This window comes from Tasmannia lanceolata, unplaced genomic scaffold (genome assembly GCF_043159265.1).
Source record: "Tasmannia lanceolata isolate RefF3 unplaced genomic scaffold, GAP_Taslan_0.1 ptg000037l, whole genome shotgun sequence".
Lineage (NCBI taxonomy): Eukaryota > Viridiplantae > Streptophyta > Magnoliopsida > Canellales > Winteraceae > Tasmannia > Tasmannia lanceolata.
The window spans coordinates 31,320,132-31,347,308 of NW_027518714.1; the positions used below are offsets into that span (position 1 = coordinate 31,320,132).

Here is a 27,177-nt window from a genome sequence, read left to right on the forward strand (position 1 = left end):
GTGACCGTTTGGGGGGTAAAACAGTCAAAACTGGGTCAAAAAATCAACTAGCCGTTGCACCCCAACGGCTATATTTTTTTGAAGAAAAACATTTCTCGGAGTTCCGAGAAAAATTCTCGGAGTTCCGAGCGAAATTCTCGGAGTTCCGAGCAAATTCTCGGAGTTCCGAGAATTCAAACAGAGCCTTTAAGTTTAGAATCTGGACCATTTCTCGGAGCTCCGAGAATGTTCTCGGAGTTCCGAGCTCGGAGCTCCGAGAATAATTCTCGGAGTTCCGAGACTGGATTTCCAGCAAACACTGTTTCATTTGAAAAATTCATATCTCCCTCATTTCTCGTCGGATTTTGACGTTCCTATACTCTACGGATATGAGAAAAATGAGAGCTATCTGTTAAAAATAGTTTCAAAAATATTTGAAAATGTTTTAAATAAGTTTTGATAGGATTTAGTTGCTGGTCCAGGTTGTTGCTTCGGAACTCTGTTTTGTTCATTCTTGTGTTGAATGACATATGGGTCCTAACATGTTGGTACACCACCATGGCCATTCACTTATCCATTTAAGTCCTTAAAGGGTGTGTTAGTCTCTTTGAAAAACATATTTTTAGGGGTTTAAACAATGTGCCTTGACAAGAGAATATGCAAGAGAGATAGAAATACATTCTACCCTTTCTATCACTCTCTTGAAATCTTCTTTTGAGCTGGGATCTTCTATAGTTGAGCTTCCATGCTTGACATCTTCAAGTTGTGGTACAAGCTCCTTGGTCCTTTGCATTAGGTTCTTGATCCTCCACCTTTGGCCTTCATGAACTTTCTTTGTTTGTTCAATGCTTTGAGATGGTTGATGATGAGGTTCTCCTTGGTACTTCCAAGGTGTGATTGTTCCAAGTATGTTCCCAGCTCTTTTGCCATTGTGTTTGGTTCATCTTCAAGCATAGGCCAACAAGGTGTGTGCTAGTATGATTTGACTTGTGTAGGACCTGTCTAAAGCACAACACTCAAGGCAAATGATTAGTCCATAAACGACTAATCAATTTGCGTTTGTTAATCATCAAAACAAGGTGATTGAATAAACCCATGGGGAACCCTTGGGCTTACAATCTCCCCCTTTTCGGTCATATGGTGTGGGGCCTACCATATGCCCAACTTGTGTGAAATAACTACATTTTTTTTTCTTGTCATTTGGGCCATCCAATTGGACCTCTATTATTAAAGATAAAAATACCCTACATTCTATATGTTCCTGCTATGCAAAGGGCCTAAGATGTGAAACCGATTTCTACATGTGGGGTCCACACGTGTTACAGCGACTATTTGGAGGGTTTGGATCAGCCCACTAATTAGATGGTTTGGATCATCTTGCGGAAATGATTTAGGGGGCCCCAACCCACTTATGTTGTGGCTCAATCAGCTGGACAGTTTAGATCATCCTTTGGCAGCGGGGCGCGGCTGACTTATGTCGTGGTTCATCAAATCGAAGGTTCGGATCATCACATGGAAATAATTTGAGGGATGTGGCCAATCTACATTGTTGCCCATCAAATGAACGGTTTAGATCGTCCTATGAAAATGATTTTGAGGCGCTGCCTATTCACTTAGTGGGTCATAAAATGGATGATTGAGGTCATTTTTTTATGATAGTACATCAATTAGGTGGCTTAGATCATCTCATGGTGACTTGTACAATACTTTTAAAAGCAAACAAATGCTCAAGCACTAAAGCAGCCACGTTGAACTTATTTTAGGAAGGAGACATGAAATTAGTAGTTTTTTCTAAGAATAAGGAGACTCAATTTAGTAATCCTTTATTTCTTTATTTGGGAGCCTCACACGGTTTTTCAATATTGGAAAACGTGTGTAAGAAAGACAAGTTGCTCTCTTTCATCTATGCTACCATTGCTCTCTAAAAAACAATCTTGATTTTTTTTGGGCCAATTGACTTGGCTAGGATTTGTCGGATTTTGGTAATGTCGGATACTAGCAGATTTGGTAATATTTTTAGTGAAAATATTGTGCAACATTTTAGAAAGCAATTTATTCTCCCTCATATATTCGGCAATTTGGAGTTGAATAAAAGACTTTTTCTTTATTTATATTACCAATTCTGTCTCCGACCTGACAGAACATATAGCAACCCTCTCTCTGTCTCTCATCTCTCGGATTTTCAACCGAACTTTCTCTCTCTCTCTCTCTCTCTCTCTCTCTCTCTCTCTCTCTCTCTCTCTCTCTCTTCAACTCTTACAATCTCGTCCAACACTTTTTGAGTGAGATTCGATCATCCCTTTGGTGGATCCTCATTGAGGATCACTTGATCACTTTATCTTCTTCCGATCTTCTTTATAGCGGCTTATCCTTTTGGCGATTTCGGGTTTTTTGTGCGACAAAGCATATACCTCGGATATACGCACCCTAGAGACAAGGAGCGCGATTAATGGTAGGTTCATTCTTCTTTGTAATATCAAAAGTAGAAAAGCATCCTAGGGTTTTTATTTTTATATATGGTTTAAATCAATGAATTTTTAAATGAAATTTCAGTATGCTCTAAAATAAATAATAAGTTTTCAAAATCCAGAATTTTATTGGAAAATTAATTTTTCTCCATTTAATAATGATTTTCTTTCATTCTTTATTCAATATGGATTTGAATCGGGTTTTCAAAGCAAGTGTTTGAAAACATGGGTTTTTTAAAAAGCTGAAATTTTTTGAGTTTAATATAAAATAAAAATATCTACAGGAAACTTAATTTTCTGCCACGGTTCGATCGTTTCATTTTTCATTCTATTTTTCGAAAAATAACCCCGAAAATGGTTATTTCTCGATGAATGAAACCAAAAGTATATCAAATTAAGTCCAAACTTCATGAAATTTTATTTACAATGGTTTTGTATGATTTTTAGATCACCCAAAAATTTTCATATTTTTTTGAATTTATTTAGTCCGAATTTAAATTATTTTAAATTTGGCCTATTTTTAATGAATATCAAATGATTTTGAAAATTAATGAAATCTTTCAGAATTTAAGTTTAATTATAAATTGAATTTTTTATAAAAGAAAATTTTGAAACAAATATTTTATTTACTGTTTTCTAATCGATGTTCCGTTTTGCGTGCCATAATTCTTTTTTATATTAAATTAAATGATATTCAAATTTTTTCTTTACAGGTTAGTAACATAGGTTACTGAAACATTAGAAAAAAAAATTCAAAGGTTTTTACAAAGTTTTGATATAGTTTTTGATTTATTCATAATAAACGGGTTTTTTATTTCAAGAAAGCATATTGATCTTTTTTCATTTTAAAATCGATTTTGTGGAGGAATTTTAATTTTTAGATTCTGAAATTTTGATAGAAAATCTTATAATTCATTTTATATCATATGTGATTTTTTTCATTATTTTAGAAGGTTAGCAATCATGTGTTTGTGATTTTTCTTTCAAAATAGTCTGATTTGGTGAGATAAAAAATTAATAGTAAATCACCTTAGAAATTCATGACAATTTTACAGTAATCTTCTCTGGTCAAGAGGACACCACTTTAAAACATTGAGAGAAGTTAGATTAGATTTACTATAAGTTATTGTAGTGTAAATCTATAATCTGGATTGATATCTTCAAAATTAAAAACTTGATAGTAAACAAGCTTGAAAATTCATGAAAATGTTATAGTAACTTTTTATGGTCAAGATAAAGCTACTGTAAAAATATAAGCTTAATTGGATTAGAAGTGTTATAGGTTGCTTTGAAAATCTACAATCTGGACTGAAACCTTTAAAATCCTTAAGAAAATTGAAATTAATTCAAAGTGTCATGAAAATTTTCAGAAAATTCTAATTTTTCATCATGTATTCAATCTTTAAACCATAGAAACAGAAACCTTAGGAATCATAGATTTCCTTTGTAAATTTGCTATACTATGATAGTTTAACCGCCAAGATCGCGTTCATAATCGTATCCTAATTGTGATTAATCCTTGATAATTTGAGCATTTAAATTATAGTACGTTATTGGCTCCGAGGTCTACTGTCCACAAAAATCCTGAGAAACATGCCAGGCAATAACATATTATAATTTACGTGCTAGATTATGCAATGGTGGAAAGCACGATTCCCTTCCATGGATGCAACTCAAGGCTGAAACTTGCTAGTATCAGAGCCATTGGTATTCCTTAGATTTTAGGAGTCGGAAACCTTTAAAGAACTGAAAATTATTAACTTCAACAAACTGAATTAATTTAATCCATGTCTTTTGAACCGTTGGATTGTGGTCTCTCATCGTAGGAACCTTTAGAGCTGATTAGGAATACTTGCGTCACGTTGTGTTCTAGGTTTTAGTTAGAAGTCCAACCTCATCACAGCCGTTTGCTATGGATAGCAACCGTGCCATAGATCTAGTTACACTAGTTAACCCATTTTTCTATAGGACAAGCCTAGTTAAGTTAGGATGTAGGACCACCTGCATTAGTCTAAGGGGACGTCTTGCACTTAGATAGGATCATATAGCATCTTAGATGAAGTCCTAGGATAATAAAAGCTACTCAACTTGAATTAAGTGAATTTCCTTAAACTGTTGAAACAGTCAGTCTAATTTAGATTGGTGCCTTAGAAGTCTAGGCATATAGCTTAGCTTAGGCACCAAACTATGATCGACTCTAATTCCCGTGAGGCTTGGATACGTAGGCAGCTTTGGATGCTTTGAATGGCATACCGAGCACGAGTCGACCCACCACAAATGGTGGGGTTTTGTAGGTTAATTTTAACTAATTTAATTAATTAAAATATATAGAATTTTTCACAAATTAGAATTTCAGGAGAACATCCACTTAGATTGAATCCAAACAAGTTAAGAAAATTAAGATACACATTAGGGATTACATGGGAATTAGATTTTAGGGTGCATGTCACATAGTTCGCACATTAATATAGAGTTAAATGAGCCATTTAAAAGAAATTCAAGAGAGTTAACTTTTAAAATTGAAGACCAGATTATCGGGCAAGAATGATGCATGTGGTGGTAATTCTCCATACATTCCATTCTTGTAATCAAGTAACAAATCTAGATTTCTGGTCACTTATGGGTCCTAGATCTTTCATCTAGGTGGCGACTCTGTCATTCTCTTTTGCGTGAAATTCGAATTGCTTTAATGATCCCAAGTTCACGGAAAGGATGAATTAAATCAATAATAATGGCACACGCCAATCGCGTGGGTATGAGAGACCAAGAGAGGGGGCTGGCCGCGCCGCCTCTCTCGCGGGATCGGGTCCCACATAAAGAACATACCCCTAAATCTAAGATAAGCAAGATATACTCATGTTGGGGGTTTTGGAACCCAAATCATCTTGGGTCCAAGCAAGTTTGTTACATATGTTATGTTCTTTTTAACCCAAACAAACTTACTACTTTTTACAAATCTAAATCTACATCTAGATTTGTAATGTCCATATCTACTACAATAATTACAAGATATAGATGAGTAAGTAGATGGACCGGATGAACATGATGATCTACAAGAATGCATATGATGACAAATATGTTTTGAATTTTCTTGTATATTGTGATTTTTCGAAATAAGTTACTCATTCTTGATTTGTAAATCATTAATTTCCATTTTAAGGTTATTTAATTCAAGAGATGAGGAAACTTTAAGTCTTTCTTATTCTTGTGTACATTTCTTATGTTCCAACAAAAGTTTTTCTACTATATCACTAAGAGATTTATTTTTCAAGATTAAACTTTCATTAGTGGAGGCAAGTGAATCATATCCTTTCTTTAAAATATCAAAGTCTCTTATTTTGCATTGTAAAGAATTTTTCATAGTTTTATTTTTTGATATTTGAAGATCCAAGTTTTCATGAAGTTTTTCACATGCAATTAACAATTCATCATTAGGAAATTCATGTAAATCATCATCAAAATCATTTTCTAATGCCATACGACAAATGTTTTCTTTATAGTTCTTTTGAAGTGTAGTCCAAATTTCTTTGGCATTTTTGCAAGATGAAATATTTTCAAACATGTCATATGGTAAAGAGCAAGAAAGTGCAATCATAGCTTTTGAATTTAATGAAAACAACTTCTTAACATGATCACTAATTTTTTTAGATTTTGAGTTTAGTGCAAAGCCATTTTCAATTACTTTTAATAACTCACTATCTAGACTCTTGAGATGAGACCTCATACGGATCGACCAAGATCCATAGTCGGTTTCATCAAAATAAGGAAGTCTAGAAGCCATTAGGTTGCCAATATAGATCTTTTCTCCTGAAGAAATTTGAAAGTTCAAAAATGTATATAAGAGCCTTTAGCTCTGATACCAAGTGAAATGCGATGTGAGTCTTGGTTTGGCAACCTAGAGGTTGTTTAGAAAACTTTTGCCTTTTAAAAACTTTTACCAAAATCACCCAAGTTTTATCTTTCTTAATCAAGTTCAATTTGTTGAGCTAAACCCCACTATTATGAGCTCAAATCTCAATTTGATTAACAAACTTAATTAAGATGAAAGATGGCCTAATTAGCACGATTAAGATATTTAGGTTTAATGCCAATGCTAATTACTCTCACAAGATAAGATATGAAAATGCAAGCACAAATAAGTGAGAGAGAGAGAGAGAGCGAGTGAGAGATATGTACCAACACAAGTGACACAGGGATTTTTAAGCGGTTCGGGATTTGAGTCGAAAGCCCTACTCCACTCTTCTCAAGGTCGCACTTGAGGATTTCCACTAATGAAGACCACACCACGCCCGACTCCAAGGCTCTTTACTACATCAGAAGGAAATTAATGTAGGATGCCCTTGCCACCTTTACAATCCGAAGGGAATTAAATATAGATGCCCTTGCCACCGATCAACAGAAGGGAATTAAAAACGGATGACCTTGCCACCGATACAAAGGAAGAAGAAGAAAATAGCTTTGTCTCAAAGTAGGCTAGAATGCAAGTTGAAGCTCCTAACATACTCTCAAAGATGAATACAAATAAAGTCTAAACCAATCTCAAAAGATTTTCCCTAATCAAGGCACAATGAGGTTGGTGAGAGATTTTTACCCAAAAATAGTTGCACGTGAATTTCTAGGATTTCTTAAGGTTGGAACATGTTCATCATCATGTTTTAGACTCATACAATGGGTATATATAGAGTTCCAACTCAATATGACCGTTTGGGGGGTCTCTAACGGCTAGTACGGAGGCACTGCACGGAGCTCCGTCATAGCCATTGGGGCTTTTTTTTATTTTCGAACAGGTTATGCCATGGAGTTCTGTGAGGATCCATGGAGTTCCTTGCACGGAGCTCCATGGAATCCCATGGAGTTCCTTGCATGGAGCTCCGTGGAATCCCATGGAATCTCATCGGATTTCGACGTTCTTATACTCGATTTGAATAAAAAAATAAGATCTTTCTGTTAAAAATTATTTAGAAAAATATTTGAAAATATTTTGGACCAGTTATGATAGGATTTAGTTGCTGATCCAGGTTTGCCCCTTAGAACTTGTTTTTATACTATGTAATGGAATGCCATATGGGTCCCAACATGTTGGTACACCACCATGGCCATTCACTTATCCATTTAAGTCATTTTTAAGCTTGTTGGCCTCTTTGAAAAACATCTTTTTAAGGGATTTTTAAGTGTGCCTTGATCAAGAGAAAAACACAAGAGAGAGAGAGAGAGGAATACATTCTACCATTTTGACCACTCTCTTGAATGAACTCTTGAGGTAGCCATTGCTTGATCTTCTCTTTGAGTGCATTGCTTGCTTTGGGATCTTCAAGGTTGAGCTTCTTTATTTGACACCTTCCAAGGATGATGCCTCCATTTGGTTCAAGCTCCTTTGCAAGTTGTTGATCCACAAGCTTTGGCCTTCATTGATCTTCCTTTGTTTGTTAATGCTTTGAGATTTTTTATGTTGAGCTTCTCCTTGGTTGACCCTCCAAGGCATGATTGATCCAAGTATGCTCTAGCTTCTTTGACATGTGTTTGGTTCATCTTCAAGCATAAGCCATCAATGGTGTGTGCTAGCATGGATTGACTAGTGAATTACCTGTCTATAGCACAACACTCAAGGCAACATATTAGTCGATAAAAGACTAATCAATTTGAGTTTGTTGATCATCAAAACAAGGTGATTAGTTGAACCCATGGGAACCCTTGGGCTTACAAGGGGCTTCGGGTTTGTTGAGATTTCAGTAGAACAACGACGCTATTATTGAAAAATAGCCCAATAGTTCTCCGAAATTCGGCACAACAACGACGCTATTTGGAGAATGTCGCTCCGAGTCTTCAGAAATTCGACAGAGTGCCGACGCCCAGTGTGAGCTACCTAAGAATTTCTCTACTTTCTCTCTTCTAAAGTAAAGAAACTATTCTGAAAGTCATAAGGAATTTTTGAACTAAAAACCAGAATGAAAACCTCTGAAAATAACTTTTGGAAGTTAAAATCAGATCTGGAATAGTTAAAAATCCTATTTGTAGGGGTTCGAGCCAAAATCTCGTTGAGTGCAAAAATTTTCGCACTCTGCAAAATTTTCCTTTTCCAATTGCGCAGAGTGTGAAATTGGACCTGACATTGACATGTTAGTGTCAGGTCGGCAACATTTCTGAAAATGTGATTTTTCATCTTTTTTTATCTCGAAAAATATGATTTTTCGTCTCTTTTGATAGGCTTTCGGGGAGTTTCAGTGGACCATAACTCCTCCGTTTGGATTCCAAATCGTGCGAAGTCAGATCCGTTGGATTCCTCGTTACGAGGAGATTCCAACGAGTCTAATATCGCTAGCTTTCGGGACGTGAAGTGTTTCTAGTAAAAACGGATGTCTTTGATCTAAAGTTAACTTCTTGGCTGAAATGCCGTGTGAAAACGGGCTTTTTAGCTATGCTGTAAAAGGCGGGAGGCCGTGTAAAGACGGGATTTTGTTACACCTCTGGGGTAAAATTCAATCTTTAGAAATTCTCCTAGTTTCATAACCTAGAGAGAGATTGTGAACATGTGCTCTAGGACTCGTTATGAGACTCTTCCTCGCGACAGCCTATCATTAGTTCCACCTTGACAACATTGGGTGTCTACAGATGCCCCTCTTTGGTAGAGGGTGCAAGGCACCTAAATGCCAAAGTAAGGAGACAACAAAATTTTGTCACCGGGGACTAATGATAGGTTTGCAAGATTCACATTGGGTCCTCAAGTGTAAGCCTTCGCCGAGGAATCTTGCTGTCAGGTCCTTGAGTGGAAACCTCTCGCTGACGATTTTTGAGTTTTTGAAAATACGACTGTTAGAACGAGTCTTGTGTGAACATAGTTTTCAACAGTCGGGAGGGTCATCTGAAGTTAGGTCTGACACCTGACTTGGGGAGGGACCTTGAGGGATGTCGTTCTGACAACCAGTGCTGACACTGGTAAAGGAGATGCAGAAGTGGCATCTGGTACGACGGATCGTATGCAAGATTTGATTTGAGTAGAGCAGATGCATGACTGTCATTTGCTCTTTGGTTTGAGTAAGTAATCTAATTGGATGTAGTACTGTATTTTAATAGTCTTGATCTTACGAAGATGTTTCTTTGACATCTAGAGTCGATTTGTCCTAAGGGTTGGCCAAAAGACTAGTGCTTGTATGGATACGAACACTTACAAGGGTGAGATGTCTTTATAACATCTTGTTTATGGGTTTTTAAGGGTTATTGATTTTAGGGAGCTACCGCGTAGAAATGGACTTACTCTTATTTAGGGGAAGGTTACCGTGTGGTAACGGGCTTATCCTGAAAGAGCTACCATGTGGTAGCGGGTTCACTCTGGAGAGCTACCGTGTGGTAACGATTTTGCCCTAATTTGGAGGGTTACCGTGTGGTGATGGATTTACCCTGGAAGAGCTTTCGTGCGGTAATGGGTTTACTCTGAAGAGTTACCGTGTGGTAACGGTTTTACTCTGATTTGGAGGGTTACCGTGTGGTAATGGTTTAACCCTGGAAGAGCTTCCGTGTGGTAACGGGCTTACTCTGAAAAGTTACCGTGTGGTAATGGTTTTGCTCTGATTTGGAGGGTTACCGTGTGGTAACGGATTTACCCTGGAAGAGCTAGCGTGTGATAACGCGTTTGCTCTAGAGAGTTACCGTGTGGTAATGATTTTACTCTGATTTGGAGGGTTACCGTGTGGCAATGACTTTACCCTGGAAGATCTTCCATGTGATAACAAGCTTACTCTGAAGTGCTACCGTGTGGTAACGATTTTACTCTGATTTGGAGGGTTACCGTGTGGTAACAGATTTACCCTGGAAGAGCTACCTTGTGGTAACAGGTTTGCTCTGGAGAGTTACTGTGATGTAACAATTTTACTCTGATTTGGAGGGTTACCGTGTGGTAACGGATATACCCTGGAAGAGCTACCGTGTGGTAACGGGTTTACTCTGGAGAGTTATCGTGTGGTAACGGTTTTACTCTGATTTGGAGGGTTACCGTGTGGTAATGGATTTAGCCTGGAAGAGCTACCATGTGGTAACGGGTTTGCTCTGGAGAGCTACCGTGTGGTAACAGTTTTATCTGATTTGGAGGGTTACCGTGTGGTAACAATTTACCCTGATGCTCTCAGGAAGACTTTGGTCGTTTGCTTAGAGCGAGTGCTCTCACGAAGACTTTGATTTTTGGATGAGACCTCGAGGGGACTCATATGGGTTGGATGCCTCAGGAGACTTACACCGATTAGATGGGTATTCTGAAAGCAATTTCTGGATGATTCCGTCGGAGATTGACTACACTATGTCAGAGAATTTGGGAGCGCGTGTTCTCTGTTGAGAACTAGACGCAGACGAGTCTCTCAAGACATGATTATTTGAAATGATGGGATCTGTGATGACACCTCCTGATTTGTTGATGGAAGATGGATCCTTGACACGGGACCCGAAGGATTTCCTGATTTGATTGACAAGGTAGCTTTGCTGGAGACCTGGTCTTGATGACCAGGCTAGCAACAAAGGCTTCGGGAAGTGGGGGCGGGCCCCCTTTGACTTATTTTTGAGAGATGCTCGGTTGTCTGGCAACCTTTTGGAGACAGTGTATTGCCTCAATGAGGGTAACCGTAGAGGTTGACATAGGCGACATGATCCCTAGGTTGCCTTAATTTGGCTGAAATCCAACCAGGGTTGGCATTGTTGGAGGAGGTCTGATGATGGCTAGGAGTCGATGTTCTATCGACGGTGTGAAGAATTGACTATGAAGCGGATGGTGAACATCTGCCAATCGCATCAAAATTGGTTGGGATTGACCGAGCTTTGATAAGTCTGTCGATAGCTGGATTGTACAAGCAAGGGTCCTTATCAGGGAATGCCTGAAAGACATTTGTACTCTTTGACTCTTCTGGGGGGGAAGGAATCAATCATTCGATTTTGTGAAAGATAAACCAGGGTTTACCAATCTTTTGGATGTATGTCATGAAGAGAGGGCTTCTTCGAAGGCCTCGAAGTGACCTTGTCATGACAAAAAGTGTATTTAGAAAAGCTTGGGCTCTACTGGAGAGGCTCAGGGCGGTATTGGGTTGCATTAGAGTAGACCCACTGGTGAGTGGATGCTTATACACTCAGTTGGAGAGAAATCAGGGCGACTGTGTGCCTCGAATTAACTTTGGCATGATAGGAGACTCTTTTGGAGTAGTTGGGCTTCGCTGGGGATGACAGAAAAGGCCTTGTGTTGCCTCAAAGATCCTATTTGAAAAGCTTCCTTGAAAGGCATTGGCTGCCTTGGATATGGTTGTGGATTATGTTGGTAAGGATAAGCAAGCCTTGATAATCCATGACTTTGAAGAGTTTTGACTTTGCAGGGAGGGGACCAAAGAGTTGCGCTGGGAAGCTTTGAGGAGTGCCCAAAGAGCTACTTGATCCAAATGTTAGAAGATTTTGAGAATACGTGGGAAGAAATGATGGTGAAACGGGCCAAAAACGACAAGAAAATGATGAAAATGGGGATGAAAACCCAAGACCGCGAAAATATTTTGCTTTTCGCAAAATTTTGAGCCGATATATATATATATATATATATATATATATATATATATATATATATATATATATATATATATATATATATATATATATATGAGGAAAAGGATTGTACGCTCGAGCGTACCAAGCTTATGGTAGGCTTGAGTGCCCAATCACATGTGGGCCCACTTTGTTAGGATGATCCAAAGCATTCATTTGAAAGGCCCTTACATAGATGGGGTGTGTACCAAAAATCAGCTTCATAGGATCATCCTAACCCATCCATTTGTGGAGGGCAAAATGGACAGACCACAAATCTGCACATTTTTGCCCTCCACTTTTGGAGGGGTTAGGATGATTCAATGGAGCTGATTTTTGGTACACACCCTATCTATGATAGAGCCTTGCAAATGAATGCTTTGGATCACCACAAAAAATGTGGGAGCCATGTGATTGGGGCACTCGAGCGTACCATAAGCTTAGTACGCTCGAGTGTACAATCATTTTCCTCTCTCTCTCTCTCTCTCTCTCTCTCTCTATATATATATATATATATATATATATATATATCCGTACGACGTTCTTTTTATTCATTTCTCGCTTGTTTTCGTCTGTCTTGCTCTGAGATTTTGAGTTCTCATTCGCGCCTTTTCTTTCTTTCGATTTTTCTTCTGCTCTTAGTCAGTATGGTACGACCCCATCCACGATGGAGGAGGGATGCTGGGCGGGAGTCCTTTGGGGATGAGAGACAGGATAGCGCCCATTGGTATCAAGGGACGCTTCTTCTACGTACCGCGGTACACATTTCGCGACACTTCCGCGACGGAGAGGTATGCCCTTTGGACTTCTTTTCTTATTCCTAGATTTTAGGATTGCTTTTAGTTTTGAATTTTTCTTCCATTTGGGAAATGTTTTGATTGTTTTTCTTGGATTTTTGCACCAGAGTTAGTACAAGAAACTACTGACAAAGTACGTATGATCCAACAACATATGAGGATGGCTCAAAATAGACAGAAGAGCTACGCCGATCATCGACGTCGAGACCTGGAGTTTGCAGTGGGTGACCGTGTATTCTTAAAAGTATCACCTTGGAAGGGTGTGATAAGGTTCGGAAAGAAAGGAAAGCTCAGTCCCAGATATATTGGACCATACGAAATACTTGAACGAATTGGACCAGTAGCATACCGTGTAGCTTTGCCACCAGCCTTGTCACATGTTCACAATGTGTTTCACGTCTCACTTTTAAGGAAATACTTGGCGGACCCATCACATGTACTGCAAACAGAACCAATGCAGTTGGAACAAGATTTGTCTTATGAAGAGCAACCAGTACAAATCCTTGATCGAAAGGAACAAATTCTTCGGACAAAAAGAATATCACTGGTGAAGATTCTGTGGAGGAGCCAAGCCACCGAGGAAGCAACATGGGAACCGGAGGAGGAGATGAAACAAAAGTATCCTTATCTATTTACTTCTTAAGGTCCTCGAAATTTTTTTTAAGGGGGGTAGAATGTAATAACCGGTAAAAAAAAAAAAAATATATATATATATATATATATACAAATAAATAAAAATGGCCTCATAGGTGGGTAATCATCGGCCATTACTCATTTTTCCCCGAGTTAATCGGGCATGAGGACATCTGGCATAATGGGGCGTACGCGATTCAAACCCAACGCTGAGCGAGGATTGAACGGCTTCCTACCACTAAACCACCATCCCCGATGTCAACTAAAAATGAGTAGATACTTACACATATTAAAAATTACCAATAGTCACTATTCATAATTACTATTCACAATAGTCACTATGCAAGATTACTATGCAGAAATACTACGTAAGATTACTATGCAGAAATACTATGCAAGTTCACTATTGAGATAAACTATTCAAAATTACTATTCACAGTAGGACCCACCGAGTACTATTCACAAGCGGGTCCCACCAACAGTGGGTCCCACATCAGCGGGCCCCACACAAGCGGGTCCTACCACCAGTGGGAACCACAACAAGCAGGACCCACAAATAGCGGGACCCAACGCCAGCGGGACCCATCACTAGTGGGAACCACTACCAGAAGGACACATCGCAACCACTTTCATTAACTCATTGGTTAAGCGGGTCACTCCACAACCACTATCATTAATGAGTAGTTGTGCTTCACCGACGAAAATAATAATTAAATAATATTAATCATCCTGTTACTATTCAAGCAGCCTTTACTATTCATTTATTTATACCTTTACTATTCCTATATTTTTGTAAAAGCATTTAAGAGAAGCATTTAAGAGAGTAGTTGTGAATTTAAGAATGTAGTATCTATAAATAGAGGCTCTCATTTTGTTATTTCGACAAACCCTAGTAGAACTAAAAAAATTCAGAGAAGAAAGAGTAAGAGAGAGAGGAGAAGGAAAAGAAAATCCACTTCATCACTACCAAGGTAAGTCTTTCATATAGATAGTTAAAGTATTTATTATGGGTAATATGGTTGGTTCTACCACCTATGTAAATATTAGGATAAAGCATGCATAAGAGGCGATAACTCACTATAGATTATGCAAGTTTTATCATCTTATTTGAACGGTGAAATGCTAGCATAGTAACCGTAAAGTAAACTTTAATCAAAGAAAGGCGAACTGCTGAGCATAGTAGCCCATCTTATTTGAACGGTGAAATGCTAGCATAATAACCGTAAAGTAAACTTTAATCAAAGAAAGGCGAACTGCTGAGCATAGTAGCCAAGAAATAAACTAAATCAAAGAATGGTGAACTGCTGAGCATAGTAACATGTGGGGTCCACATGAATAGTAACATATGGGGTCCACATGAATAGTAACATGTGGGGTCCATATGAATAGTGCATGCTGGGCCCCATGATTTTAAAATTTTAATAGAAAGAACACTGAACACAGGGAACATTATTTTGGACATAGATGGACATTACCTGGACAGAAAGGACACTGCCTTAAAACATGAATTTGATAAAATTAGAATATATTTATAGGTTATCCACTCCAAGGTGTAAGCTCAAACAAACATGTGATCAGAAAGCTATATGTAAGGGTTTTCTTCCATTGATTCTCTTTTGCTATATGTAAGGGTTTTCTTCCATTGATTCTCTTTTGCTATATGTAAGAGCTTTCTCCATTGATTCTCTTTTGATATACTGGATGTGAATATTTCATATTCTTTGATTCTCTTTATACGCAATTGCTATAAGAGTTTCTATCCTTCTAAGATCCACAACTGATGAGAATCCAAGGGGGATCCTTTCTTTCAGACCCCATTCCTTTCAGATAAATAATTTTACTGATAAAGCTATAATTCTATTTTGTATCCTCGAAACTTGTTTCCATGAGATATGTTTATGTTTAGGGTTTATCTTGTGATACCCTAATTCTGGATATGGACTGAGTTATGATATGATGACGGGTGGACGCATTATAGTCCTCCATGTGAACGTGGGTAAAGACGACTCTAGAGAGTGTAAATCTAGAGGATTATGAGCCGAGGTATGGCTATGAATGGGCCGAGATATGGCTATGAATGAAAGCATCTATGCTTAATGAAGTCTATATATATAAATTATATATATATAATTCTTGATATCAAGTTCTGTAAGTTTTCTCCATACGTTTGGAAAGTATGTTGTGCTTATTCGTTCTTTCCATGTTTATAATGTGAGATGTCCTATCTGCAAAATATCATGTTCTTATGAGCTTGACAATTCTACATCACTTGTTGTTTATACCCTACTGGGCTATTTGAGCTCACCCCTTTTTCCTTGTTTTATTGTTCCAACCCCCAGGTGAAGTATAGATGAAAGATGAGGAATGCTAGAGTTGAATGCAGAACTGTTCTAAAGGACAAATATGTTTTAAATATGTATCAACTATGTCTTGAATTAAGATGTAATAAGTTAGACATAATTTCTGTAAACCCTCTAAACGTAGTTGTTGTATTTGAGATCTTGGAAATAATGAAAGTTTTTGAGAAAGATGATGTAATATTCTTCTACGCACCGAGTTGGTATTTCCAAAAATCCGGGGCGTTACAACATATCCCCTTATAAACAGAGGTTCTTCTGTGAAACTCATCATAGAACGGACCATGTCTAACAAAGTCATATTTCTATGTTCTGAAATACCATTCAATTTTGGTGTTGCAGGCGAAGTCCATTTAGAGATGATTCAATTTTCTTTTAAGTAATCCCTAAACTCATCCGAGAGATACTCTCCACCTCTATCAGAGCGAAGAGTTTTTATTCTTTTGTTTAACTGAATCTCTACTTCATTTTTGAACTCTTTGAACTTTTCAAAGGTCTCAGACTTACATCGCATAAGGTAAAAATATCCGTACTTTGAATGGTCATCCGTAAAAGTTACGCAGTATATCGGCCCGCCTCTTGTTGGATGAGAAATGGGTCCACATACATCAGTATGTATAATCTCCAACAAATCTTGGGATCTTCCACTCTAGCCCTTGAAGGGAATTTTGGTCATTTTACCTTGAAGACATGATTCACAAGTTGTAAAAGGTTCCACTTGAACAAATCCAATGGACCGTCTTTTACCAATCTTGTAATCCTATTTAGGTTAATATGGCCTAATCGAAGATGCCATAGATGTGTGAGATTAGTGGTATTTCTTGCCCTTTTGAGGTTAGAAATATTTTGAACAAGAATATCCTCAATGTTACTTACATTTTCTAAGGCATTTACTATAAATAATCCGTCAACTAATGTACCTTCTATAATTAAGGTATTTTCACGTTTGATAAAAATACTACTTTTATTGAAACTTGTAGAATAACAATCAATCAAAAGTTTGGAAACTGAAATTAAATTCCTTCTAAAGGAAGGTACATATAGCAATTATTTAAACGTAAATAACCTCCTAAAAATGCTATTGGTAGATCACCCATAGCTTGGACTGCAAACGTTGCATTCGTTCCAACATGTAGGTAGAGTTCGCCCTCAGTCAACCTTCTGCCTTTCCTGAACCCCTGCAAAAAGTTGCATACATGTGAGGTTGCACCAGTATCCACACACCAGAAATAAGCATGACCAATCAAATTAGTTTCTGCAACAAAAATTTACAACATACCTTGAGAAGTATTATTGCTCTGTTGTGTTGCTAAGTATGTTCTGCAATTACGCTTGCAATGAACAACTTTTTCACAATGCATGCATGCATCATTGGACTTGGCTGACTTCTTCTTGAAAGTTTCCTTGTTCTTGACCTTGGAAATATTTTTCTTAAAACCCTAGCCTTATCCCTTTCTTTTTCCCTTGCCTTTTAGTTTGGGAGTTGAAACTAAATTAGCTTCAACTAAGAAAGATGATTTCTTATTCTTTTTCTGAAGGTCGTCAGTAGATTGAAGATGATTCATCAACTCTGTTAATGTTATTGATAATTTGTTCATGTGGTAATTCATGACGAAGTCATTGAATGATGATAGTAAGGATGCTAACACCATGTTGATTTGCGACTTTCCATCTAAAATGGCTCCTAAAACTTCGAGCTCATTTAGATAGCCCATCATCTTCAACATGTGATCTTTAACTGGAGATCCTTCCACTATTTTAGTGGAAACCAGGCCCTTAATTGCTATTTGTCCAGCACTGCGATTTTGTTCTCCGAACATTTTCCTTAGATTCTACATAATATCCATGGACGAAGCCATTCCGATATGTTGCCGTTGCAACACGTTCGACATCGACCAAAGGATATAACACAACCATTCCGTCATCCTCATGCCATTTTCTGGCTCTGTCCCTGACATCCAGGGGAGCATCGGGACCAAGCAACTAAGGTACCTCAGTAGTCAAGACCCAATAAACTTTCGTTGCTGTGAGCACTAAAATTAAGTTCCTCTTCGAGTCCACATAGTTTGGACCAGTAAGTTTATTGTCTTCAAGAATCCTTGATAATGGATTGAATAATGCCATATCTAATGCAAAGGAAAGAAGGCATAAAATAAGTAAAATTAACCATTTTAGATTTTATCATGACATATAACCATTAGATCTGGGTTTTTGATCTATAATGGTACTTCCCATTATTTCTCATTTATGTGCCTCTCAAATACATAAACGAAGAGAAATAACATGATTTCTCTACTGGGCATCGGATGCTCATCAACAACAAATTTCTTGAGTATGATTGGATTCATCTAATCCATCATATCATAATTATGATTTTCGATTTGATTTTGGCCTTCAAACATTTCCATGTATCTATCCTTTGGGCATCAACACTCTTTGATTGGTTAAGCTAACACCCACTGCTTAATAATCATTTTACAAAATATACTAGCTTCTGCTTTGGCATATGACTAATGTATTTCGTAAATATCCTATATCCTTATAAGAATCTATTAGTTACTCTAGATAAAAAATCAAGACCGGCTTCTACTTTGGCATATGACTATCTTTTTTCTCTAAACTAGCCAACCAATAGATGGCTATGGAAGGCCATGGAGATCAATCCTTTAGATTTAATTCCCCGTTTACAACTTAATATTTTATGAAGAGGGTGTCTTTTAAGTGGAAAAATCTGATTTCTATGCATGTGTACAAACCAAATCATCCAATGAAAATATATACATAAGGAAAGGAAAATGCAATCAACCATCACACATCCAAACCATGAAAAATAAAACAACTGCATCCATAAGCTTAATTTTAGCATCTTGGATTTATAGGGATTCTCCCACTAACCATTTAAGAATTATCTAACCATTTTAGTGTTAGTTAATCCTCATAATTCCATATTACCAAAAGGGAGATGATATTTTCACCCCCTGCATTACGTGCACACCCCCTTATAACATAATTTGATGTGAAAAGTGGGCAACTTTATGTCAAATCACGTTATAAGGGGGGTGTGCAAGTACTGCAGGGGGTGAAAATATCATCACCCTATCAAAATTAAGGGTGAAATTTAGGCAACTATTCGTTATTCAAAATAGGAAAAATTCACCGACCTCAAGGTGATTTTTTAAATGTATTGGTACTGATATACTTCATCATAAGAAGTATTTTAGATCTGAAAAAATCATGAAGAATGCGTCTGCCCTCCATTGAATCGATAGAATCGAAGTCCGTCAACATATGTAGCCTTCTTGAATCATCGTTGTGTCCAACTTTTCTTCGATTCTTCGATTGACCACCTCAAGAGTGATTTTCTGTCTTCAATACTTATGACGTAATATGAAAATAAACTACCCTGTATCCTACACTAGTCGAAAAAATATGTACATAAAAAAAAATTCTCTATGGGAAACCAGTTGTCCGCACAACTGCCCAGAGGGAGTACATAAACCAATAAAACCTTTAAGTATTACATTGCGGATTTTTAATTACGACATTCCAGTAATATCAAACCCTAAAAATAAATAACAAAAATCCTCAAATATTATCCATATGTGTAATGACAAGGGATTTGCTGAGGGCATTCGTTAAGCTATTATAAAAGGTAATTTTAGACATGTTTTTTTCAAAACAGGTGTAATTTCATATTTGCAAAATTCTCAAAACATTATCAAAACAGGTTTATAGCACATTAAAGAGTGCCTTAAGTTAGCAAAACCCATCAAAAATTGGAAAAAAGCACGAACTTTTGGAAAAGTTTCTCTTTTCCCAACTTTTCATAAAATTCCTACAATCGACCCGTGCCCACGGGTCGACCCAACCCACCCGCAAATTTGTAGGTATGGGTTGGCAATTGAGTGACCCGTCAAAATTGACCGCGGGTCACCCAACTCACCAAAACATGGGTTGGGTCGGGTGAACTCGCGGGATCCACGGGTACCCGCATTTCGTTTTTTCTACTTTTTTTTATTCGAGTAGATACCGGCCTCATTTCCTAACTCGCAACAAAGGGCAGCTTTCAAATAAAAGAGGGGATTTCTCTCCTTTGGAGGGTACTCCAGGCATTTTGTGTTACTTCATTGAGAAGCAATCTATACGGACCATGAGATAAAAGAAAAAGAGAAATGGACGGTCTAGAGTAAGAGGAAATGCAAGCTAGTATAAAAGGGACAAGGGTTCGTTTTCTAAGTCTCTTCTTCTGTTTTTGTTGTTATAATTTCCTTATTCACTAAAAAAAAATTTCTTTGGCAAAAAATTGCTGGTTTCCTGCGGGTTGACCCAACCCACCTGCAATGGGAGCAGGTCACCTAACTGCTGACCCGTAGGGATGTGGGTCATTTTTGACCCAACCCGTTTGACCTGCACCCTCATGACCCGCTGGTTTGATAGGTCTAATTTAGGCTTTCAAATTTTCTTTTCTTTTTTTCTCCTTTTTTTTCCATTAGCCATTAATTTCTGGGGTACTAAATATCCCCCTATCATAATTTGACAATTGCACTCATATCCTAACTATTATATTTTGATTATGGCACTGTTCACATTGTTTTACACTTTTTTAATTATGTTTTCAAGCCTGTTACAATACTCGAGCTCCTTTATGTCAATGTAGAATCATTAAATTCTAAAACATAGTAAGTAAATAGCGTCATTATCAAAATATGGTATCAGCTATCACTATCAGAGTGATGTTCCCCCCAAGTTCTCCTCGTTTTGGCTTTGAGTACAAAACTGATTATTGAACTCAAAATTGCTTTCAGTTTTGAGTCAAATAATCAGTTTTCGACTTCAACTCAACTCAACTCAACTCAACAAAGCCTTTGTCCCAAACTAGTTGGGGTCGGCTAAATGAATCATTTAGAAAAAAATCAACTCTCAAAATCTGAAATTAATACTTTCCTGGATAGCCAAGAAATGAATGGTGGTCTTAAAGATGTGTGTTGATCGTTGTACGCCTTCCTTGCATTTCTTAAACATTATGGGTGTGTTTCAATTTCTGGAATCAGATACCAGAATGGGCATCTTATTTTGAATCTGCCTTATTCCATTCCGGAAGGTTTAAAAAATGAACGCAATAACGGGGCAGAAATGACACTGGGGCTGAATTAAAAGGAGAAAATGCCAAAAGCTGTTTCTCGCCCCAAGAGCTGGTAATCTGATTCTGCCATGAGGGAATGACATTTTCGTTTGAAATTACTTGAATTATACTCTTTATTTTAATTTTTTTCCATTATCCTTCCAAGGGAATCAGAATAAGAATCTTAGTTCCGATTCCAATTCCAATTCCAATTCCAATTCCAAATCCTAATAATAATTCCAACAACCCAAACACAGTTTATGAGTAGATGCATGTGCGCACCAATGGCTTAGGCGGGCCCTTTTGAACGTGACTGTTCATATGTACAAAAATCCCTCTGTTTGGTTGCCGGGTTTTTTTTGTTCCCGGGAGTTATGTGGGAGAAAAAAATACCCTGGGAGATAGGTGGGAAAAAAAGAGTCCTGGAAGTATCCTGGTAAAATAAAAATCCCATGTTTGGTTATGTGGGAGAAAAAAATACCCTTGGAGATATGGTGGGAGAAAAAAAAACCTTTGTTTGGTTGCTTGAACTGTTAGGTAGAAAAAAATTCTTCTCAAGCTTATTTTTGGTTCCTGAGTTTATTTTGGTTCCTGGGGTTATCTTGGGATGGGATGAAAAGGCAATCATTACAAAAGTGGGATTAAAAAATTCACCCCACAAGTAATCATTACAAGAGGGGGATTAAAATAAACCTAGTGCTAAAAGGCAACCAAACATGGGATGGGACCAAAATTTAACTTACTCTCCCACAAAACTCCCAGGCACAAAAAAAACCCGGCAACCAAACAGAGCAAGGTCGCAAGAGAAGGACAACACAGAGTCGGTTTCACGAGGAATGGGGCTGTTAGATATGTGGTTCCTTTCATCTGAGTGAAACTATCTCAGAAGGGCTAAACACTGATTGAAAGGGCTCTTGAAGGCCGATGCCAAAGAGGGCCCAGAAGATACTGAAATTTCCGCCAATATCGAATATTACAATCTCCGTTCATTCTCTCTCCTTCCCTTCCACGATCACTATAGTTGGATAAAAAGAAGTCCTAACCAAGCAATCCCAATGGTGATGGGAATTTTTGGGTCCCATAGGGCGGCACACAAGGGCATGCATGTGAAATCAAGACCCTTGATCATCCGCATGATCTTGGTCCCAATCCCAACTGGACAACCCATTTGTAATCTAAATTATACAAAAATCAATGATTTAGGCCTTTTTGGTAGAATCTTTAAAGGTGGCTGGCTTAATGGATCAAGGGCCAATGTTCATCTGATCAAGGTGTTCTCATTGTCATTTTGCTGAAGTTATGGTTGCCATCCATATCAACGGATCTGATTAAGGACACGACGTCGGAAGTGGGACCCAATATGTGTCTTGTAGGAAAGAGATTAACAATTATTATTATGTCATCTAAAGCAAAATTGTTATGTCATCTAAAGCAATGAAAGTTATCAAATCATCATAAGATAATAATTATATTAGAAGCCCTATAAGTCATCAAATGGAAATAGATAATAAATTCCGCACCTCATCCTTTAGACTACTCATAGTTGGACCCATTGATGTGATCATAAAATGTTCTTGACCGTTCATTTAGTGGGTCCCATCATGGACTTCCATCCACTAAAATCCGAATTCGTGGTGGACAACAAGAGGGTCGTGAGACCAGCAAAGGTGGACAATTTAATGTTTAGCATGTACACTACATTGAAAAGATTGAAATCAATACCTACTCCAATTCTCTATAGACCTGGCAAAATGGGATCCGTACCCGCAGGTACACCTAGCCCGTAGGGTACGGGTACCAATTTCATTACCTGCACAAAAAAAAAACTAGTACCTGTGACCTGCGGGTGGGTCTGGGTCAGGCATTGGTGCCTATGGGTTACCCGTCATTTGGTTTTCAACTTTTTATTCTTAAGGCCTAAACACTAAACAGTAAAAAATAGACCATGTGAGTCGCCAACAAAACAAATCAAAGCAATCAAACTATGTGGGTGGCCAACAGTCTTGATTGCACTTACATGTCTATGTGTGTGGGACCCAAATTTCAATGGTTGGGATTGAACCATCTCATTAACTTTAATTGGGTGCTGAAATTTGCAACGGATTGTTGGTAAACTTACAACAATTAACAACAATGTAGGCTACTAAATGAATGAAATCATCATTGCCGCAAAGCTTTTTGAAAAGATATATATATATATATATATATATATATATATATATATATATATATATATATATATAAATTTATTGGGTTACTCACGGGTTTACTCAACCCGTGCGGGTTAGGTCCGGATACATGAAAAACTTACCGGTAGAATCACAGGTATTTTTTACCCGTACCCGCACGGGTCGTACCGTACCGGCACGGGTTACCCGTTTGCCGGGTCTAATTCTCTACGAGCCTAAAAAGTGTAAAAAGTGTAAGGAGGTATGATCGATGCAAGGCCCTCTTTATGCAGGGGCTAAAGAAGGGCCCTTGCATCTCTCATTCCTCAATAAAGAAAGCGTTCCAATATCAAAAGGAGGTAGTGCGGATATCATCCCCTAGCACAACAACAAAACGTGGGTCAGTGACTCAGTAGAATCTTCTAATTGCGCGGCGCTGTGGACTTGTTGTCATTACTATTGTGGGTGGTGCCAGTTAACGTTGGATACGAACAGCGCATATTAACCAGAACGGTACGGGAGTCGTGCGCCAATCGACTAAAATGCGCCCCTAAAATGCGCCCCTTTTTTTCTTAGAGGAGCGAATATTCCAAACACACCTTTTGAATAACCCAGAAATTTCCACACCATGCCGTCTCCCAAGACTAAATCCCTCTACGTATTCTTCAAACCACCCTCTCTCTCGAATGCTTCGTCTCCAAGTAATCGTCTAAAAATCTTTTCTATAAGCCACAACCCATCTTTATACCGGAGATTAGTGTAGGTTTCAGGTAATTTTCCGGCATGGACGAACAGTTTCCCCTTTTGGATCTCAGAAATCTTAAAGCTCTCTCTGTACTCGGGAGAGGAGCGAAAGGCGTCGCCTTTCTCATCCAGAATGAAGACACAGACAGCGAAACACTCGCTTTAAAGGCCATCTCGAAGGATTTGATCGAGAGGAAGAATAGTGAAGACGGATATAGAAGGATCTGGTTCGAGAGAGACGTTTTGAAGATGTTTCAACATCCTTTGCTTCCAAAACTCCGTGGATTTGTTGTCACCGAAAAGATAGTCGGATTCGTAATAGAACACTGCTCTGGAGGGGATCTGAAAGCTTTGAGAAAGAAACAAACTGAAAAAATGTTCTCCGATGACATTATCAGGTAAAATTCTTGAAAAATCTTACTATGATGGTTAAGATTTCTTGAAATCTTTTGATGTGTTTCTGAAAAGTTTTTTCTTGTTTTGTCTTTTTTTTCTTTGTGATTTTCAGGTTTTATGCGGCGGAATTAGTTCTTGCATTGGAGTATTTACACGGATTAGGAATTGTTTACAGAGATTTGAAGCCGGAAAATGTTTTAATCCAAGAAAATGGACATCTGATGCTCGTAGATTTCGATCTCTCCGCAAAACTCTCACTCAAATCTCCCCAAACTGTACGCTCTTCCTCTGCGAAATCGGAAAAAAATCTCGAGAAAAACACAATCTTCCTCAAGAAAAAGCGTTTACCGGCCTTCCTCCTATGTGGTACCGGGATTTCACTGCCACATACGGTCTCTCCACCCGAAAATAACGAGGACTCGGTCCGCGAGAAATCCGACTCGGTTTCAGAAAAATCTAACTCGTTCGTTGGAACGGAAGATTACGTGGCGCCAGAGATCATCCAAGGCAACGGTCACGATTTCGCGGTGGATTGGTGGAGTTTAGGCGTGGTGCTTTACGAGATGTTGTACGGTTTCACGCCGTTTCGAGGAACTAATAGAAAAGAAACGTTTTACCGGATTCTGACGAAACGGCCGGAGCTCGTCGGAGAGCCGACGTCGTTACGGGATTTGATTGAGAGGTTGCTGGAGAAAGACCCAAAGAAGCGGATCTCCGTTGAGGGTATAAAGGGACATGAATTTTTTGTAGGGTTAGATTGGGAATCGATTTTGAGAATATCGAGGCCTCCATTTATTCCGGTGGAGAAAGGAGAGGAGGGCAATATGGGAATTATTGACGTAGAGGAATTCGTGGAAAAGGTTTTCCATGGTGACGAGGGTAAGGAGAAATCGTTGGGGAATAAAAATGATAATAATGAATGGGTGGATAGTTTTAGACACCCTTCTAAGGATGCAGATTTTTTGGTTTTTTAATTTTTAGATTTTTTTTCTATGGGAACCCTAGTCCCAAATTTCCAAATAGAAAAAAATAGAAAAAAATGAAATTTTTTATCATTATTATATTCTAATTTAATTTTCTTGTGACATAATGTCACACGACTCTAATACATGCATTCTTTTACGGTGTTTTTAGCAGTATCTATATGCTAGTTTTACGTAGCCGAATCTGTGTCCAATACTGATAAATATTGAGCAAGGGATATTTTGGGTAATAATCTCAGCCTCAAAAGCAACCGAGAGCAAGCATGAGAAACGTGGAGCGGCATTTGCAGAATCATACTTTGGGAATTGGGACTTTCGCAGCTCTTCAGTTAGTCAGCTATCCACTCATTCTGGGATAAGAAACAGTGGCCACTAGACTTACTGAATCTGTAAAGCCTTACGGTTAATGCTCTAAGAACTTTTGATACCCAAAAAAAGAATGCTAAATTGAAAGGCACCTTGGAAAAAATAGCTCTAAGGGTGTGCCAAACTGCCCATTTGATCCGGTGGGAGTTCTAATTCGGCTGACTATCTTGATTGATGATGGTTAAAAGTAAAGTTATAGAAAATATCTATAAACAGTGTACGATTATAAGGTTAATTAGATAAGTGGTTATAATTGGATATGGATATTGTAGCCCAGCCACAGTAAGATAAGCTGGTTAATTATACCAATTCGATTTGTGTAGTTCAAATTCTATTACATGTTAGAACTAGTGGACTGCGGTGCATGCACTTGCAGCCCAAAAATAGTGAGGCCCACATTATTTGGGTGATCCAAACCATTCATTTCTTGGGCCCTAACATAGATAGCCTGTGCCAAGAAAATCTTCTCCGTAGGATGATCCTAACCCTCTGATTTGTAGAGATTTAAAATGGGCGGCAAAAAAAACCTCCTTGGATCGTAGTGTTAGGATCATCCCATGGAAAAGATTGTCTGGGCAAACCCTATCTACTTCAAGGCCCAACAAATGAATGGTTTGGATCACCCAAACAAGGTGGGGCCCAATGTACTTTTGGGCTGCATTACATGCACGGCCGTCCACCATATAAAATCTATGTTTATAAATAGGTGATCAAATCCCATTGTAAGATCGGATTTTACTAGGAGAGGTAGTGGACGGTCTATGATCCCATTTCATGATTAGGAGCTTGATAAATGACAAACCGAGTTAAGATCTAAACTTTGTTTTGTATTCTAATACCCTATATGGTTTTGATTATTAGATCTACCTGTTGACTAGAGTAGAATAAGTCTATTAAAGTTGATAATAGGTCTTTAATTAAATTTAGTAATTATAAGATGTATGATCTAGTACTCGATCCATGTGCAGCCGTATAGTTAGACCTCGCAAAAAGTGACCCTGACCTGTGGGTCCACCCAGCCCGGCCCAACCCGTAAAAACAGGGCCGGGTATGGTGAACCCGCTGGTGCTCGTAAAAACCCAAAATGTTCGAGATTTTACATGGTGTAAGCCCTTAATTATAGTACCATAATTTTGAGAGAGTACTGTACTGACCACATCATATGATGATCTAAATCGTCCATGTGCAATTCCTCCATACATCAGAGGGGTAGGATCATCATATGGAAATGATTTTTTGGACACAACCTATTTATGTTATGGTGCTTCTCATGGACGGCTTGGATCATCCTATTATAGTGTGGGAATAAAAACAGCGAAAAAAAACAAAAAAAACATGGGTGACCTGCGGGTCCACCCGGCCCGTATGGGTGGGAGTCCGGGTTCACCAAATTGTGGCCCGTAAAATTCCGGGTCATTTTGACCCGGCCCGGCCCACGCGTTTGCCAGGTCTACCCATAGTCAGCAATATGGAACCGAAAAGCAAGTTTAATAGAAGTGTTAGGAAACTTGATTATCTAGGGATTTTGTTTCTTAAAATGTATCTTTATCTTTAGCTAGATATAGTAGTTAGAAATTTTAGGAACTCTTTCAGGACTTTTACGTTTAGTAGGAGTTAAATA

The 27,177-nt window shown here is 38.2% G+C and overlaps 2 protein-coding genes across 2 annotated transcripts; both read left to right on the top strand.

Moving 5' to 3' along the window:
- Positions 1-12,947: 12,947 nt before the first annotated feature.
- LOC143861390 (uncharacterized) lies at positions 12,948-13,430 on the top strand. Its single transcript, XM_077372311.1, has one exon. The coding sequence runs from the start codon at positions 12,948-12,950 to the stop codon at positions 13,428-13,430; it is 483 nt and encodes a 160-aa protein (XP_077228426.1).
- A 10,228-nt stretch (positions 13,431-23,658) lies between these two features.
- LOC143860625 (AGC (cAMP-dependent, cGMP-dependent and protein kinase C) kinase family protein) lies at positions 23,659-25,346 on the top strand. The gene is made up of 2 exons (XM_077371361.1): positions 23,659-24,209; positions 24,320-25,346. Exons 1-2 carry the CDS (start codon positions 23,851-23,853, stop codon positions 25,179-25,181), a joined length of 1,221 nt encoding a protein of 406 aa, XP_077227476.1. The 5' UTR covers positions 23,659-23,850; the 3' UTR covers positions 25,182-25,346.
- Positions 25,347-27,177: the final 1,831 nt, after the last annotated feature.